The sequence below is a fragment of the Eptatretus burgeri genome, chromosome 9, assembly GCF_056783735.1.
Source record: "Eptatretus burgeri isolate ZD-2024b chromosome 9, Ebu_testis_v1, whole genome shotgun sequence".
Taxonomy (NCBI): domain Eukaryota; kingdom Metazoa; phylum Chordata; class Myxini; order Myxiniformes; family Myxinidae; genus Eptatretus; species Eptatretus burgeri.
Window position 1 is genome coordinate 61,622,065 of NC_140969.1, and position 17,499 is coordinate 61,639,563.

Consider the following 17,499-nt stretch of genomic DNA (forward strand, 5'->3'; position numbering starts at 1 on the left):
TTTTTTTGATATGGGTTCTTTTTCTTTGTTTGATTTTTATTTTATTTTAATAAGGCTCACTTGGCTGTGCATGGATGAGTTTTATGGTAGAGGAGTAGCAGCTGAAATGCGTATCCTATCCATGTTCATCCTCATGACCATCTTTGCTTTTTGTTTGTTCGGGTTCCTTCTCTTTATTCCAATGCAGGACTGTACCTATTTGGTCTTCCATTTGATTTGAATTGAGTATTTTAAATCCCATTCTAAATTCAATTGAATAATGAATAATAATGAAAAAACGTCATGGGTCTGGGTCATTTGTCCGATCAAAGCGGGGTTACATCAAAGTGGGATGTCTTGGTGCCAGGTCATCATTGCCAGCAGTTATAAAGTGGCAGTTCTAATGATCTCATTAATTACGTAACATACCAGTACACAAATGCCACACACAATACACCACACAAAATAAGTCCTGACAAGAGTCTGCAATCTCTGATTGCTCCTTTTCTTGTTTGTTCTGCTGAGGTGCTGTGTCTTGATTTTGTGGCAGTGAGGTTTCAAATTTACAGTCCATCCTGAAGATATTATACCTTCAGCACATTGACATCATCCATCCCTTGCGTACCAGTGTATAGACTGTGAGGAGTACTATTTTATGGTCACATCTGATCCATAATTAATACACATATATTAGTTAGATGTAGGGATTCGAACCCATTTTATATACTCTGAAATGCATTTTAAAAACTCTCTATAGCTTCAGTCACACAGTTTCTACCAGTTAGCTCATTCTGGTCACCTCACACAGCCCACGCTTGGAAAACTAAAAGGGTTTTTGCTTTGACAGTGATAACAAGCCCAGATAATTGCCTAAGAGAAATTCCTGGGCCCCAATATAAGCTGTTTGATTGTTCCACCCTCCCTTGGGGGAGAGCAGGAAAACTTTTAGCTCATATTTTGAGTACACATTCGAAGCTCTTGTCACACCAACCTGGGTTAGAGTATAACCAGAGATAGATTGGAATTAGAGATAGAATATATATATATATATATATATATATATATATATATATATATATATATATATATATATATATATATATATATATATATATATATATATATATATATGGGAGAGTTTTTTGAATGTAAAACTCAGTGTGGTTTTGGTCGCTCTCCAATGTTCTGGTTGAGCTGCTAACATCACCTCCGCTGGCGTGTGGTCCTTCAATAAAACTGAATTTTGGTGAATCCTCTTCTGCTGACTCTCTTCATGTCGGACCGGAGAACAGTCTTCACAGTTGGCACCCCAGATGGGACCTCACAAGACCCCTGACGCTGTGGACAGGAGGAGCTCCGCTTGGTGTATAGCACTTACAAGGGTCTCAGCTAAATGCTACGTGGTGCGCAACATGTCGGGCACCTGCAAAAGGATAGCCCTAGTCAGGTAAGCACCGTACACCCAGCGGAGAGAGTTCCTTTGAACGCAGCTTCAGGTTCTGCTGAGGTGACGAACTAATAATGGTAAACATTTGAGGAGAGTCGAATGCGGTTTTATTGAAGGATCACAAGGTGCTGTCAGGCTGTATTTTGTAACCGGGAAGGGTGGAGGATAAGGATATCCAAGTGAAATATGGAGAAGCAGGTTTGAGTCCTGTATTCTGTGGTATTGTGTGGGGCCACGTGAAATAAGGTTGTTGTATGAAGAGGATAAATATCCACGTGAAATAAGGAGAAAATAGGGTCGAGTCCTGTTTTCTGAGTTGGTTTGTGAAAGACAGATAGGTTAAAGTCCTGGAAGAAGGTTTAAAGGCTGTCGATCAGAACGGGACTCCTGGTTCCGTGTACTAAAAGGAGAAATGTTTCAAAGCTATCAGGCTGTTGATAAGTTAACAACGAAAAAATGGGAAAGAACACAGAGTTACCCAGAGGAACAACGCTGAAAGTTATCGGTGATAAGTACGGAATCGATAAAATAAACAGATGGAGATATGAAAACTACTTGCAGATAATAAACCTGCTCAGATGGGAGCTAGGAGAATGTGCCTGATGAATGAACAAATGGATTCATTGTGCATGGAGCAAATGTGATCTAATGTAAGGTGTTTATGTTGAGTTAATGTTCTGACAAGTGTCTGTAATAATTTGCATACAGTGTGTGTGTGTGTGTGTGTGTGTGTGTGTGTGTGTGTGTGTGTGTGTGTGTGTGTGTGTGTGTGTGTGTGTGTGTGTGTGTGTGTGTGTGTTGAACACATACGCAGTGGTTTCCAAGCAAGACAGGAATTTAAAATGAAATCTGCACTAAGCTCGAGTGTGAAGCAAGCGCGTAAGGTCTCGGTGTGTGAAAAAGCAAATTCGATCTGAAACCCACTCTCAAAGAGGAAAATATATCAAGCACTCAGGACGGTTATGTGTGCCGGGACCGTGACGCGCCGTGTTTTTTTGCAGGCACAAGCAGAAAGCTGAGAATTGTCCCCGTGAAGGACGGCTTATCGTGAGAGTCTGCGAGATGAATTTTAACATTTTCTAGGGTTTTAGGACATGTCTTACAGGTTTCTGTAAGAATTCCGGTGAAAAAGGAACGTTTTAGGATGTTGTGAAAATATTTGTCACGTGAACGCACGCGGCGGAATGGAGAACAATAATAGAGGAAGAAGAAGAAGACGACCATACGTTAAATAGATCGGGAAGTAAAATGTATTATTCTGATTTGTAATTGTGTTGTTGTTGTGGTTTATCGGACGCGCTTATTTGTCAGACACGAGTGAATTGTCACCACGTCAACAAGCAGGCAAAGAGGAAATGAATGGCAGACCAAGGAAATTTACGATTGTTGGGAAACGGGGTCGAGGCTCAGAGAATTGGTTGGTTTTCGTCTCATTCATTACAAGTGCACGGTAATGAATGAATAATGAAAACGATAATTATTTGAGTATAACAAAGATATTATGAATCAATGTGAATGAGCTTAAAATGACTTGAAAACCACTCGCGATGGTGAGACATTGTCTGTGTGTAACGTCTGCGGGCTGTGGAGATGGGGCATGCGTGGCTGAGCCGGGCATGGAAAATGCATCCTTGCCCAACAGATTTGTGGGCGTGGTGTGTGAGTGGAGGGATGCACAGTGAGGAGGAGTTTGTGAAGGTGTTGAATGTGGAATGGTCTTGCTTTGTTCGCCATGCTGGTTGGCGAACTGAAGGGGATGAGATGATTAATCCTCTACCTGCCGCGATCGAGCTTTCTTTGCAGAAGCGGACAGAGAATCATGTCTGTTGTCTTTGTATGAGCCTCGATCTGTCAGGATAAAATCATTAAATTAAAATTGAAAAGATAAAATAAGAATTGCATACATAATATGTAGATCTCTACGATTTAGGCATGGAGCATGATGTCAGGCGAGCTCTCTCAGGCGACAAATAGACCGGTTATCTCAGGCTTGAGGTGAATACGATGGTGTCTCGGGTTGCGATGTGTTGTGGTCATGTGACAGCTTAGCTGCCGGGGTAGCTATCATTTCATGAAGCGCGGCTGTGTCAATGATGCAGTGCCCCTCTGCCGGTGCACGCGCTGGAGCTCGTACTCATTTCGCCGACCTCAGGAGGGATGACAGGCTGAGTCAACCCCCTGGTGTATTCATTCAGCGGCCGACGGGGCTTGAACTCAGGACCCGGGCAGCTCGAGCCGCCACCCTACCCCACCCCACCCCACCCTGTGGTGTTGTGGGTCAGCCATTCACCTTGGGCGACCCGTGCCGAGCCGATTAGAGAGTCGGTTGGGGGAGGTGCCTCTTTTGGAGCCCGTACCTCCATTTGCGCCCATGCCTCCTTTGGGGCCCGTACCTCCATTTGGACCCGTGCCCCCATCGAGGGTCCTGGTGGCAGGGGCCACGGCGATACAACGTTGGTGTCTGTTCCTTGCTTCCTGCAACTACGATATATGGTTCCGGAGCAACGGGGAGCATGCCAGCTGCGACGGGCTCTCGCGCTTGTCTTGCGCGGAGGGTCCGCCTTCGTCAGGATCGCCCAGCCGGCTTGGTGTGTTCAGACTGAGCCAAGTCCAAGGCGACTTGGTCGCATCCAAGAAGTTCGCGGTGCGCGACCATGGACGGTGTCCTCTTCAACATTCAGATGAGGACCTGCACGCCAGTCGCCTCAACGTCGTTACAACCAAGAGGCTTGCTCGCAGCTTGGTTCATTATTTGTTAATTGTTGTATGTTTGATTCTCGCAGCACGAGTGATTAAGCATGGTGTTATAAAAGCAAATGCCGACAGTCCGCGTGTGAGCAAAATGTGTTTGATTGTGATCAATACTTTCGCTGATATCGGGAAACTGCGGACAATCGTTGCAAATAAAAGAATCTCCAAGATTCGGGTCTTCAATGACAGTCCGCAGTTCGCTGCAGCTTCATGTGTTAAAATTACACTGTGGGAACGCGCTGTACGTCTAGAGAAGTTTGCATCTGCGCAAACGATGTTTCTGCTGCTGTATGACGTTGCTATTCATCCAGCCAACGCTGATTGTCCGTGTGGACGTGCATTGGGATCTCGGCTGGTTTTGCTGCAACCTGAGGGGTCCGTGGCAGGGGCGGTGTTGCGCCCGACGCTGGTGCGTGGTTTTGGTGTGGGACTGCTGGTGATGGAGCCGGCTAATTGCCCGGTTCGAGTTGCACATGGAACAAAGGCGCTGTTCAGCATCACCCCCCCATCCCCCCGTGCCGAGCAGCTTAGGTTCCCCACCTCTGATCTCGCAGGGGCCTGGCGTTATCTCGCCAAGGCCACCCCACCCGCTGCTCCCACCAGCGCCGGCGCCCTCATGTCTGGCGAACTCAGCGTGTTTACCTGTTTCTGTCCGTGGGGGACGAGCAAGCTTGTCGGCCAGGGGCGCAGGAGGTTCTATTCATCTAAGCGTGTCACCTCGACCGAGCCAGAAGGCTTGTAAGTGGGCTGTCTGGTGGCGCCTCAGCTGCATAGTTATACTGTGCTCCCAAACTCCTCTCTTTATATCTTTAAAACGGCCATTGTTATTATGGTCTGCTAACACCATTAACTTCGTCGTGCAACTCAGTACTCAAGCACCCAGTCCACTGAATTTGGAATTCAACTCACTCGCACCAACACAGTATATGATGTGATGGGAATAGAAGAGTGAATTATGTGCCAGATTAAAACAACGGCATTATTGTAACAGGTTGTTCAGATGAAGCACGCTTTCTTTTGAGCCATCTCATCTGGGTTTGATTCTCAGCCCGACCATCACCCCAGGGTTAGATCAAGCGACGTGGTACTTGGAAGATTTTACATGATGGATGTCATTTTGTTCCTCTTTGCTTTTTGTGTCAGTGTCATAATGTTCTTTGCCAATTATGCTTGTCATTATAATTGTCATTTTGGAAGGGGAGGAGTGTGGTGTATGGGCGGAGCATGTATTGTATGGGCGGAGCCCCGAGTCACGGATGGTGGTGGTCACGTGGTTATGGCCTCATATGTCCCGACTCGCCCGCTAGGGACTTGTAGCACCAGTTGGCAGCATGTGGTATCATTAGTAGTGGCTTGTATGTCGTGTGCCTGTAGGTTGCATCGAGTGCGTACTAAAGCGGAGTTACGGGCATCCTACGCCCACCCTCTCGCTCGAGGCAATAAAGCGGAGTTGTGTTACCCTCCGGCTCATGTCTGCCTGTTCGCACCTCAGCCATGACACCACAGTTTGGTGACGAGGATGGGATCGAGAGCCTGACGAAGGTGGACCCTCCGATCAACGGCTGCAGGTCCCGCTCCGGGTTGCTCTGTGCAGCGATGCATCCTGCGATGATGGCATACGCTTCTGGAACAACGGGGACCGTGCCGACGAGGACGGTCTCTCACGCTTGCCTTGCGGGGAGGGCCACGGGGAGCATCCCTGCTGTGACGGGCTCTCGCGCTTGGCTTGTGCGGAGGGTCCACCTTCGTCAGGCTCTCGATCCCATCCTCGTCACCAAACTGTGGTGTCGTGGCCGAGGTGCGAACAGGCAGACATGAGCCGGAGGGTAACACAACTCCGCTTTATTTCCTCGAGCGAGAGGGTGGGCATAGGATGCCCGTAACTCCGCTTTAGTGTGCACTCGATGCACCCTACAGGCACACGGCATACAAGCCACTACTAATGATACCACATGCTGCCAACTGGTGCTACAAGTCCCTAGCGGGCGAGTCGGGACATATGAAGCCATAACCACGTGACCACCACCATCCGTGACTCGGGGTTCCGCCCATACAATACATGCTCCGCCCATACACCACACACCCACCCCACCCCACCCTACCCCACCTCACCCTACCCCACCCACCGAGCCAAAATCAGGCTACGAGTTGCGTTTATCTTCAAGCAAGTAAAATTATCTTTGAGCTGAAAATTTGACGAAATAATCATTGTTGTTACAGTCAAAATTAAAACACAGATTGTTTTTTTAGTAAGTTAAAACATTCGCACTGTTCCGAAAAATATATCACACAACTGATAAATGCTCGTTTCTCCATTTGTAAATTATAATCGCTGCGAGAGGAGATTGTAAGCAGCTGCTAACAATACTCACATGGCCGTCACGAACTGCACAACGGTGAAATTAACGCGTTTTCCGTGGAGCCTCGTCTCTAAATTTAGGGGATCCGAAGCGTAATATTTATAAGATCTACAGTAGTGTACAGTAAGGTCTTTGGCCTTCACATTCACTCACCCAGAGCAACTTCCAGTCCTGCAAGCTCTATTCATGATTTGTGGCTCAGTTACAGACTGTGATCTTGCTCTGCTGAGTGTAATTATTGACTTTGAACACATCATAGACCAGTTTGCATCAGTGAAAGTTTGGAAAGTGCAGTTGTAATTTTCATGTGGTGCCATAATTTGTTAATTGAAACATTAACGAGCTTGGGTTGTATTTTTGAGCTGATATTATGGTAAAGTTATTTAAAAGATGGGTGTCAGATGTTTGGACAGAGGCGCAATTTCACTGCTTGCCATAGGCGTTATTAGTACAGTATGTGGATAATTTGCTGAATTGGTTGATATCAGGCGATGATTGCAAGAGAAACATCTTAACCCCTTTGGGGGCACTGGCTGTCAAAGGCAATGGAGTACCAGAGACCAAATTACAGCTGTGCAGGACCAAAGTAACATATTGAGGGACATGTGTTGTGGGGTGATGGCTTGTGGGCTATTTTTATTGGTCAAAGGTGTTATATGTAATAGGGAAATAAATTATTTTTTATTTTATTTTGGGAATGGCTGGCAGGGTGGGGGGGGTGGGGGTGGGGGGGGTTAGCAGCCTGATATATGTGCGAATCTAGCAGCCATTAGAATTTGACATTCACCTCCATCACATCACCTCCGCTGGCGTGTGGTCCTTCAATAAAACTGCATTTTGGTGAATCCTCTTCTGCTGACTCTCTTCATGCCGGGCCGGAGAACAGAGTTTTCACATAGACTGCATACAAACTGTTCAAGTTATTGATTCAATTGTGGGGACACATCAAAGAATTTGCCCGTCTTTGAACATGTTTTGACAGTTCTCTTCAGACAGCATCAACTTGAGTGCATTTGTGTTCCCTTTTCCAAAGAAGGCACTGATGGAGTCACAGCCAGTGAAGCGATGCAGTCCTATCAAAGCTTCGGATGCAGCATCACTGAAAGTATTGTGTTTTGCAGTAATATCAATTATTTGGGCTAAGTTTACTTTTCTAGTGTGAAATAACACTTTGCTGTCTATCGATATTGCAAGGCCTACTGCTGTTATGAAGACGTCCGTATCTGGACTTCTAATGATGACAGGACTCTTTGCTTGATAGGTTAATTGCTGATTTTTTTTGCTGCAAAGGCACAGTGTAGGAGGAGTCTGGTGTCAGTTTCTTCATGATCTGTCTTGAGCTCCAGAACTATCAGATGCACTGATGAAAGCTTGGCACTGTGATCCTTGTGCCAAGTACACGTTGACACTGTTGCTTCTCAGGATCAGTTTTTGACCATGTTTCAAATAGGAACTGCACTAGTTCTTCTTTGCTGGGGCTGTTTGTCATTAACTTTTTTCAAAGGGAAGGAAGGGCTTGATCTGCACTATAGATCTTAGTCTTCTGCATTCCTCCTGCAGCTCTCATTCCCCTTTCTGCATTCCTTATGGAGACTGCCGGATTGTGATCTATGACTAGGTAGAGTGAATCAGCATAGATATTTGTAACCATTGTCACCACCTTGTTTGGAATACAAGCTGACAAATCACCAAATGTGGGAATTGAGTAGACCCTACTGCTGAGCGATTAAATAAGTGCCATTCCATCTACTACAGTGCCTTCAGAAAATATTCACACCCCTCGACTTTTGTCGCATTTTGTTGTGTTAAAGACTGAATTTAAGGTGAATTAAATTTCATGTTTTTTGTCACCAACCTGCACAAAATACACTAGAATGACAAAGTGAAAACATGTTTTTTAGAATGTTTAACAAATTAATTAACAATGAAAAGCAGAAATGTCTTGCATCAATAAGTATTCAACCCCTTTGCTATGACGCTCCAAATTGAGCTCAGGTGCATCCAATTTCCTTTTTTCATCCATGAGATGTCTACAACTATATCGGAGTCACCTGTCGTCAATGTAATTGATTGGATATGATTTAGAAAGAAATACGCCTTTCTATACAAGATCCCACAGTTGGCAGTGCGTGTCAGAGAAATTAGGAAAAGGAAAGAATATGGAACTACCCAGACCAAACTGAGCAACTGGGCAACAAAGACCTCAGTCAGGGAGGTGACCAAGAACCCAATGACCTATCTGAGGGAACTACAGACATCCTTGGATGAGATGGGAGAACTTGCCGCAAGGACAACAGTCTCTGCAGCACTTCATAAACCTCAGCTTTACAGGAGATTGGCCATATGTAAGCCACTCCTGAGAAAAAGGCACATTTGGAGTTTGCAAAAAGGCACGTGAAAGATTCTGAGACCATGAAGCAAGAGATTCTGCGGTCTGATGAGACGAAAATTGAACTCTGGCTTGAATGCACAGCACTACATCTGGTAGAAACCGAGTACAGCTCATCACATATCTAACACCATCCGTACCATTAAGCATGGTGGTGGCAGCATCATGCTATGGGGATGTTTTTCAGTGGCAGGGACTGGGAGACCTCATTAGGATAGAGGGAACAATGAATGGAGCCAAATACAGGCAAATCCTTGAGGAGAACCTGTTTCGAGTGCAAAAGACCTCAGACTGCGGCAAAGCTTTACGTTCTAAGAGGCCAATGATCCCAAGCATACAGCTAAAGCAACACTGGAAAGGCTCAGAACAAGAACTTCAAAGTCCTTGAGTGGCCCGGCCAATGCCCAGACTTGAATCCCATTGAAAATCTCTGAAAATACTTGAAGAATGCAGTTCACCAACACTCCCCATCCAACTTGACAGAGTTTGAGTAAACCTGCAAGGAAGATTGGGAGAAAATCACCAAATCCAGATGTGCAAAGCTGATACAGACATACCCAAGAAGACTCGAAGCCGTAATCACTGTCAACAGCGTTTCTACCACATATTGATTCAGGGGGTTGAATACTTATTGACGCAGGACATTTCAGCTTTTCGTTTCTCATATATTTGTAAGAAATTCTAAAAACACGTTTTCACTTTGTCATTATGGGTTATTTTTTGATGATCAGTGAAAATTTTTTTTTAATTTAATCCATTTTAAATTAAGGCTGGAACACAACGAAATGTGAAAATGTCAAGGGGTGTGAATACTTTCTGAAAGCACTGTATCCAGATAACCTTTCTTAGCATGGAGACGATGACTGGTGATGGCTCCACAACAGACTCCAGATATCACATCAGGCTTGCTTTGCTTGTTTTCATGATGCTGCCATTCTCATTGGCTAATACCAATGGATTTGTGTTGAGACTGCATTTAATAAGCTCACCGAGGTCCACCTTTCTGTCCTTGGAAACTATTAGCAAAAAAGGGTTCGGTCTTGCTTTAGCAGACTTTATTTCTTACTTTTTTCCTGTGGATGACTTTTTTGTCAAGTGGGAGAATGCTGGATGCTGCTATCCTTTCTGTACCTGTTTGTGGTGAGGATGTTGAGGTCAAGGAGAGATTCACTTCCTTGGCAGTGATATTCATGTCTAGGGTGGCTGTTAGCCAGAGGTCAACAGATGTCTGGGTTGGGCCTGGGGAGTCATGGACTCAATGAATCATGGGGTGTGGCGGTGCCGGTACCTGTGCGGGAGGACGAAAGCCTGAGTCTTAAGGTCATTAGTGCTTCCAGTCTTGCTCTATGGATGTGAGACTTGGACTCTGACCAGGGATCTGAGATGGAGACTTAATTCCTTTGGTATCAGATCTCTTCAGAGAATCCTTGGGTATCGCTGGTCAGACTCTGTGTCCAACAAGCAGTTGCTGAGAGAAACTCAAATGAGATTTGTTACCTGCATAGTCCGTGAGCATCAGCTGCGGCTGTATGGACATGTGGCTCATGATGTTCACCAGATTCTCTCAGCAAGAGAGGCTTGTGAGTGGAGGAGGCCAATGGGCCAACCATGTGCCTCGTGGTTGCAGCAGGTTGGTCAGCATCTCAAGGAGATGGGGATGGGCCAGGCATCTGCCTGGGGGATTGCCAGACGGAGGCCCCTGGAGTACCGGCGGAAAGTGGACGCAGTGATGCGCTGCTATTGTGCATGCTCCCATACCTGACCTGACTTGAGAACGTCTTAAGCTTCTGCTGCTTGATTGAAGAGTGCAGATCAATGCAGCCTTCTTGCAGTCTTTTTCTGATGGATAGCTCAGTTGATGTTTGTCCATGTGATGTTGCAGTCACGTCCTTGGTTACCTCCTCAATCACAATTACACCAGAGAAAATGTATTGGAGACACTGGCTGGTTTATTCTAATGGGTCAATCATGCTCTCTTTAGTGTCACAGGCAGCTTGCACATCTTCATTATCCTTCTTAATGCATGTGACTTGCAAGTCCTTAACTTGTGTTGTGTGCATTGTCATTCCTGCCATTACCTCACACTCGTGTTGAATGGCAGCATGAAGATGGTGAAAGAGTACCTACTTTGAAAATATGTGTTGCTTGTGCTGAATCCTGAGATATCTCCTTTAGTCTTCGTGTCTCTGTTGACAGTTTGCTTGATTGATTGTTGGATAACCCGATACTCGAGAAAGCATATTTTCTCTGTCGGGGAACAGTGAATTTACCATCAAGAAAGGTGCCATATACAGCACAGATGGGTGTGTTGACTGCAACATGTGCATTTCAATCCAGTATGCAGGCAGATATCAGGCATAATGCCTGGTGTTGGCATAATGGTTAGGGTGGTGGGCTTGCGATCCTAGGATCCTGAGTTCAAATCCCACTCGGCTGTTGAATAAAGACCAGTTGGGGTTGACTCTGCCTGTCATCCTTCCGAGGTCGGCAAAATAAGTGCCAGCTTGTTGGTATCCTGTATTGGAGTGGCGACCCGTCCAGGATTGTGCCCCATAGCCAAGGAGACTGCTAAGGCAGCAGCAATGCTTTGCACTTCGCATGATCCCAATGGATGGATGGATCAGACATAATTGACATGGTCATATGCAAAAAACCAAGGGAGCAGACCTCGAACACTGGCTAATTGGAGTGGCCAGTTGCACTCCTTTGTTCCTCTTATGAAAAGAAGTCATGCCTCAACCATGCTGATGTCTGGTGACCAAAGTGCAAATGTAGGTCTTGATGGCTGCGTCTTGATAAATGGAAGTACTGGTCTTTCAGTGTTTTGCATTTGATACTTTCAATTATCATCAGATGGTCACAAGAAGGGAAGGTAGATTGCATCTCCATCAGAAATTGGGATGCATCTTGCTCATCATCTGCAAGTGTTTTCAGAAAAGCTTTCCATCTCAGCTGCTCCATAGCTTCACTGACAAGCTTGTGGGTCCTTAGGCTCCTGTTGTAGTGGTGACCAGACAAAACACCATCCCTGGAGCCTGTTGCAACAAGTGCACTCTCGATTATTACATCCTTAAGCCCTGCATCCTTGAAGCATTTGCTATACACACAAGGAAATTCATGCAGGTGTGAAATGCCCCCAATCTGATAACTTTCCTTGCAGTGACGTTTGCGTCTTTCCATCAAATTTGCTGGATAGTGTTGTAGATGGCTTGATCACACACAATAACCACTGCATCTTGCTGCAAGATTGTGCCCATCGTCACACATTTTAGAGGAATGGTGTTAATGGTGTCCTTCTGTGTTGGGGATGCATCAATGGCAGATACATAGAAGATGCTTGACAAGTCAGGTTTCGAGCACTTGAGTTGTGAATGATACCCTGTCCAGCTTGGTAAAAGATAGCCACAACGGTATGGTATCCTCGACAACCGGAATGCCAAATCCATTCTCCTTGGTGTCTTCTGGGCTTCATGATAAACCTCCACATGCACATCACTGTCTTTCCCTGGTGGTGCAGGTCCTTTCTTTCCACCCCCCATCCCTCCCTCCGAATTACTGCAGGGGTCAAAAATATTCTTTGGCATTCATACTCTGACTCATCTTTTTCCATTTTTACCGCTTTGCTGCCCCTGACTGCATTGTAGCATTTTGATCGCTATTTTTTCCGAATTTAACGCCAAGGACGTTGCGGCCATATTTTTATGTTTGACGCGAGGCATTCTGGGAAATGGTGCTCTAATAGTATCAATTTTGGGCATGGTTTTAAATATTTTGACATCAATTGCAAGAAGTATGCGTGGCAACAAGTCTTATCTGTTTCAAAAGATTTAACTATCATCAATATTTACTTTTGAAAAAGAGGTAGTATTTCTGTGATCAATGGAAATGAACATTTTGAGTGGTCATCTCCTGGTCTAATATATCGTTTTTGGTCCTCTCAATGGAGAAGAATCACTTTTTAAAAAGACAAAATTCTCGTATCTGGATGCAGATCTTCATCAAAATATGAATCAATTTGTTCTCGTCACACCCAACCTGTTCAAAAAGTTTTTTTCTGAATCCGTCCATAACCTTTTCAAATATTGTGTTGTATATCGTCTTTGGCCCTATCACTCAATGGTGAAGAATCACTTAAGAAATTATAGTATCTGCATCCAGATCTGGATCTTCAACAAAATCTCATAAATTTGCTGTTATTGCCCTTGCCCTTTGCCCACACAACTTGCCCACACATTATACCAAAACACAACTTGCCCAACAAGTTTCGTCAGAATCCGTGCATAACATTTTGAGATATCCTGCTCACAGACAAACAGATATACAGCTAGGTGAAAACATAACTGACGTCCACCTTTGGTGGTGGAGGTATCAACAACAACAATGATCAGAAAATACGCAAGACAGACATTTGGGCACGTTTGTTTCATTCTGACATGTTCAACAATGGTGCTTTGTGTGAGCAGAAATACATCATCAAGTCGTTACTGGATTATTTGAAAAATAATCATATTTGAGATGAAGAAAAATGGTCTACACCTGGGTCTCAATACTGCCCGAGACATTAAACAACTGGATATGGTTGTGGTCATCGTGAGAAGGAATGAATAATAAATGGAACATTTAATGACAGGGTCACATAATGTTGAATCAACAGCATTGTTTTGTATCCTCTTTGATAATGTAATGCCATCCCAGTGACTTTCAAAGGAAATGCACATTGAGGGGGTCATTTTACTTTCCTCGGTTTCTATTTTTTTGAAGGAACATTTGGAGAAATTAAGTGTTGGTTTTCATTGCCTACTTTTCTGTCTGGTGAAGAATCATATGTTTCTTATAGCAGTGCAATAGGCTTATACATTTTGACAAAGCATTAGAGCATTCCCAACAAGTTGTAACTTTTTTCCAGAACTAAGTTCTAGTATCATGATCTGCACCACAATCTAATCAATTGGTCTGTCTCATACATCCAACCTGTCTGCCAAGTTTCATCTGAATCCGTCTGTAACTTTTTGAGATATCGTGCTGTATATATCATAACTTAGTACCAGTCCATCGTTTTTGGCTCGATCTCTCAATGGTGAAGAATCACTTAAAAAAATTCTCGTATCCAGATCCAATCTGGATCTCCACCAAAATCTAATCAATTCGTCCTTATCAACGCCCAACCAGTCCATAAAGTCCATTCTGAATCCGTCCATCATTTTTTGAGATATCCTGCTCAGTGACGGGGATGAAAACATAACCGTGGTCCACTTTCAGTGACAGAGGTAATTACAATTTCACCAGGTCTCAAGAGAGCCCAGATCGCCCTTGGAAGAAATAACTCCATGGAAAATACTAAACCACATTATGCAATGATGCACATTGAACTTCAAAGAAACATTGAGCAAAATTTGATTTGATTAAATAATAAACATCCAAAAAGTTCTCAACAAACAACTATTACAAATACAACTTCTATATTAGCTAAGAAGCTGCCTTGTTCCATCACCAAAAAAAAAACATGTACCAAGGCAGCAGCATTCCACCAACTTCCAAATGTTTGGCCTCACCTGTTTGGCCTCAGTCGCTCGAAGTTTGGCTGAACTGGCCACATTATTAGCCTTGCTGGCTGCAACACTGTTACTTGCCGTCTTCAATTTGAGACCATCGACTGCTCGACTCACAGCAGCAAGACTCCTCATGACCTCTCTGAGATCAGCATGAGCTGTTCCTATTTGTGATTCCATCTGAAAGGACAATGAAAAGGGATAGAGCATCTTGTATTATTTTCACATGTGGATGTTTTTTTTTTTTTTCACATGAGAATCTTTCACACATGAATGACACGTTATTCTCACTCACATTTCACACGTATTCTTTTCATACGTGGATGGTTTTTTTGTTTTTTTTCCACACATGGAAAGGTTAACTACAAAAGTAAATAACCACGATGTACTATATGTGCACATAAGCAGTATGCATGTTTTTGCTTCTTGTACTGTATGTACACTGGGTTATTTTTAATTTTTTTTTGAGAACGATCGCGGCAGCTATCTGTGACCTATTATATACCGTCCAAATAAAGGGATGAGCAAATTGTTGAACAAATTAAGGTTTTTGAACATAATTTGGGTTTCATCCAACTCAGATGTTTGGTTTTATTTTCACACGGGGATGTCACATTATCCTCACTCATGTTTCACACGTGGATGGTTTGTTTTCTTTTTACACGTGGAGAAGTACCAATTCTGGATGAGAGTACAGCGGAGATAGAGAGTGTATTAGCGTGTGAGAGGAAGCAGAGGCAAAGACAGAGGTAAGACGAGAAGTATGGTGACAATCACAAGCAGAATACAGTAGAGTGCGGTGAGTGAACGAAAGCCAGAAAGATACTGAGAGAAGGATGGTGAATGTAAGGCAAAGGTTGGCTGTAAAACTGGAGAATGAGATGCATGAGGAAGCAGACAAAAGGAAAATAGATGCGAGATGTAGAACCGCTGAAAGGGTGGCGAAAGAAGCACAAGAACAGGGTGAAATGAGGAGACATCGGAATTTAAAGCAATGGCACTAACATCATATAAATGGCTGGTATAATTCAAGGCTAATGTAATATGTCCATATGACTAAAAAAAAAAATCATCCAGCTGTATTAAAAAGCTGTTTGTGCACACTACCTGCACAACCTCATAACTATATTCATCCGAGAACAGTAGAATGGCAAGCCACTGCCAAGACCTCTTGTTGACCTCTTGTTTCCTCGGAGGTACCGAAAATGTCTCAAAAGTAACTGGATGGAGATTTGGCCATCCTTTCTAATATTCATAACATGAGATGATCTTTTGTCAAAAAGGAAGGAGAAGATAAATAAAAGACTTACTGAGGAAAGAGCGTTTCGAGTGTCTTGCACATTGCTTTGAGCCTGTCTGATGGCGAGCTCTGCAGCCATCTGTGCAAATTTTGCCCCAGATAGGGCCTCTTTCACAACGTCAGTAGCATTTCTCATGTTTTCTGCATTGGATCTGTCACACAAAGCTTGTTACAAGTTACTCCCGCAAAATAAAATTTCCAGAACATTGTTTTTTTTTTACAGTTTTCAAGCACACGTGCTGAGAAAGCTGTGGCACCTTTTCAAAAGGCAATTTACAGAGGTATCTTTACAAGAGGCAAGTGATGGTGTCATACAATTCAACAGGTGTGCAGCACAGCAGGTGAATAGAACTATTGGGTTTTCCAGACATACAGGTGAGATTTTGGCCTGAATAATAAAAAAAAATGAACACCTCAAAATCTTTTTGGCTCCAATTTTTCCTGTAAATGCAGAAAAGTTTTGCTTGAGTAAAAGTACAAAACACTCGTAATTGACTGCAACATTTGTGATCGCTGACCCTGAATCATGCGCCTTATAATTTTATAATTTGTCACTGCACTTTGCCCTCATCTTCTATTAGTGAGTAATTTAGTTTGTAATGTTAAAATAACAATATTACAATGTTTAAAACAATCTTGAATTGCAAACTTCGACCTCACTCATTTTTAAAGAGCTGATTTAATTCCACATCATAGATGTGCCCAGATTTCAAACATCAACCTGGATCTACAGATTTGATGAACTGTTCATAATGGTAAACAAATATATATATATATATATATATATATATATATATATATATATATATATATATATATATATATATATAATGATCCATTCATTTTTATAGAGGTCATTACATTATTCAACTAGAAGGACACTCGGTAGAGTGCATACCTCTGCCACGTAATGCGTGATCCACGAGAGCATATCAGGCCCAATAAATTTTTGAAATATTATGCTTCTTTATAAAACAAATATAACCTCAAAAACTAATTGGTGTTTGAATCCAATGACCAAATATGCAACTCCTCTTCAAATTTTAGAAATGTGGGTTATGTTGTCCTTTTGGCCTATGTTGATTTTGGCCTCAAAAATAATTGGTGGTTGAATTCAGAGACCTGATTTATCTTCAATCCTCTTCAAACTTCAAGTCAATCAGATGAAAATTGTGGATTTTAGAAATCCCACCTTAGTTGTTGAGCTTGGGCCGATGTTGACCTTAAATTATAATTGGCTGGTTGAATTTGGTGACCTGAAATGTCAATCTTCTTAAAATTTCAAGTCAATCAGATGAAAATTGAAGATTTTAGAAATCTCACAAAAGTAATTTACCTTTGGCTTATGCCCTATGTTGACCCTTTGACCTCAAAAACAATAGGCTTCTTCCTTATAACAAACTCTACCATGTTGTGAAGTTTTGAGATCAGTTTAAAATTGTGACCTGTAAGCAATAAACAGACAGACAGACAGACAGACAGAATAACAAAATCGACTGACCAATATGCTTTAAAATCTTAAATTTTGCAAGTAACAAACAGACAGAGAGGGGTGAAAACATAACCTCCTTCACCTTCGGCGGTAGAGGAAATAACTACTGCTCCCTATCATATTATTTAACATTATCAACTCAAATCATATATCTGACCCACGACAGCAGGTGCAGGCATTATCTCTCATGTATTGAGCACAGATGTTTTGCAACTTTGAAAGTAAGTATAAA

General features: G+C 43.2%; 1 protein-coding gene across 2 annotated transcripts in view; it reads right to left on the reverse strand.

Annotated features, from left to right (window-relative positions):
- The window catches only part of LOC147020197 (laminin subunit beta-2-like), a 256,934-nt gene that overhangs the window by 45,680 nt on the left and 193,755 nt on the right, over window positions 1-17,499 (reverse strand). For both annotated transcript variants that reach the window (XM_085895329.1, XM_085895331.1), the window contains 2 exons: window positions 15,786-15,927; window positions 14,479-14,655 (listed from right to left, as the gene is read on the reverse strand). In XM_085895329.1, the coding sequence (XP_085751455.1) occupies window positions 14,479-14,655; window positions 15,786-15,927 (319 nt within the window). The remainder of the gene's footprint in view (window positions 1-14,478; window positions 14,656-15,785; window positions 15,928-17,499) is intronic.